The sequence below is a fragment of the Chrysochloris asiatica genome, unplaced genomic scaffold (genome assembly GCF_000296735.1).
Source record: "Chrysochloris asiatica unplaced genomic scaffold, ChrAsi1.0 scaffold00125, whole genome shotgun sequence".
NCBI lineage: Eukaryota > Metazoa > Chordata > Mammalia > Afrosoricida > Chrysochloridae > Chrysochloris > Chrysochloris asiatica.
Genome location: NW_006408643.1, coordinates 5,609,977 through 5,611,867, shown reverse-complemented (window position 1 = coordinate 5,611,867; position 1,891 = coordinate 5,609,977). Strand labels below are relative to the sequence as shown.

The 1,891-nt window shown below is 53.7% G+C and overlaps 1 protein-coding gene across 1 annotated transcript in view; it reads right to left on the bottom strand.

Annotated features, from left to right (window-relative positions):
• The window catches only part of ZFR2 (zinc finger RNA binding protein 2), a 48,317-nt gene that overhangs the window by 38,760 nt on the left and 7,666 nt on the right, over positions 1 to 1,891 (bottom strand). Inside the window, exon 3 of the mRNA XM_006869041.1 lies at positions 1,041 to 1,095. Within this exon, the coding sequence (XP_006869103.1) occupies positions 1,041 to 1,095 (55 nt within the window). The remainder of the gene's footprint in view (positions 1 to 1,040; positions 1,096 to 1,891) is intronic.

Below are 1,891 nucleotides of genomic sequence, written 5' to 3'. Positions count from 1 at the left end.
TATTTGGAGTCCTGGCGTGGCGCTGTGGAATAAAGCCCTGGACCGCGTGGTAGGCGATTCAAACTCATCAACCACTCATTGAAAACCCTATACAAGGTTGCTATGAGTTGGAACCAACTCAACGGCACTTAACAACACTCTGAAATTTCATTCATTCATCCACTCACGCCCCATCCATATTTACTGAGCACTGCACTGCAGGTTAATTAATTAATTCACCCACGTCCCCATCCACAGTCACACATATTCGGAGTCCTGGTGTGGTGCTGTGGGATAATGCACTGGACCGTAAGGTTTGTTTGAACCACAAGGTCGGCGGTTCAAATTTACCAGCTGCTCCTTGAAACTCTATGCAGTGTCATTATGAGTTGGAACTGACTTGTCGACACTTAACAACAACACACACACTCATTAATTTACCCACTCATGCACCCATACTTCCTGAGCCTTGATCGACACGGACACAGTCAGGCGTTTGTATTTACTGAGCCCTGTTCTGCACACATTCATTCGTTCACGCCTCATCCATATTTACTGAGCTCGGCTCTTTACTGGGCCCTGGTGTAGAGTCCACTGAGGCCACTCTTATGTGTTTCTGAGAGCAGGACTCTGAGGAGAATCAAGGACAATGCTGGGGCTGCCCAGGGAGGCTCCTTGGAGGCCTGCTGGGACTGAGGGCTCTTGGGCGTCATCAGCAGGACCTCAAGGCCTCCCTGCAGGAGTGAACTTAATGGAAGGGCATGAAGAAGCAGCAGAAGGTGGGAGGACATTAGACAGCCAGGAGAGGAAACAAGGAGTGTGAGGCAGGGTCTGGACTCCACCTGGGTGTCCACGAGCTCTGGGGACAGCTTGGGGGGTTTGCGATCTACAAGCAGCCTCTGCTGTTGGGATTATCTGGGGATCCAGGGGAGGGGGCCTGTGGGCAGCTCGCTTGTGCAGAGCAGGAGGTGGGAGGGGCTGGAGGGAGCACAGATGTAGACAGACTGACACGCCTCACCCCAAGGCAGTGGGTGGGACCTTGTTTGTAAACAGAGATCTACCTGGGTTGTGTTCATGAGGGAACACTGGAGTACCGGGTCCTAAGCCTGAACGCTTCTGAGTGTGAGAGACACACACCAGGGGAGGCTCTGAGAGGACTCTCAGTGAGGGTAGAGGGGCATTGGCCCCGTTTAGAAGGGACAGGGTGTGGTGAGAGGGGGTGGGGGAGGCAGATCCCGTTCAGTGGGAAAGAATATGTTGGGAGCAGGGAGGGTTGTACCCCGACTTTGCAACATTAAGTGGAATGTTCCAGAATCGGTTTGGGCAGGAACCCGAGAAGGACTGCCAACATCCAGGTCATGCCAAGTGCCCTAGGCAGAAGCGTCCGTCCTCCAGGCCCCTCGAGCCCTCGTGTGCTGTCTTTAGTGCAGCCAAGACTCCACATCACTGCTGTCCCCCAACATGCTGCTCAATCCTCTGAGATGTGGATGGAGAGCAGAAAACTTTCCCCAAAAGGGCGCATCAGCTGCAGCAGAAAGACCAATCGTGGGGTGCTTCCACGGCAGGAATGTACTCTCTCAGTTCTGGAACTTCAAGGCCCGATGCAGGGCGTCGACTGGGGGAAGGCTCTCTCTTTCCTCAGCTCTGGAAGGCCCTTGTGTTACTTGGCGATCTCCACGTGGCCTCTCTCTCCTCGCTTCTGTGCATTATCTGCTCCTTTTGGATCTCAAAAAGGAGTCGTACCCTGCACCACTCTAGACCCCAGTGGGATCACCTCCACAGATGCTGGGGTTGCCGGGTGACCTCCAGTCTATCCGGATCACAACAGAACTGCCCCATCTGGTTGTATACACTGCCGTCTTTAAGGGAGGTCGTAGAAAGATTGTTGTTGTCAGGTGCCATCGAGTTGGAA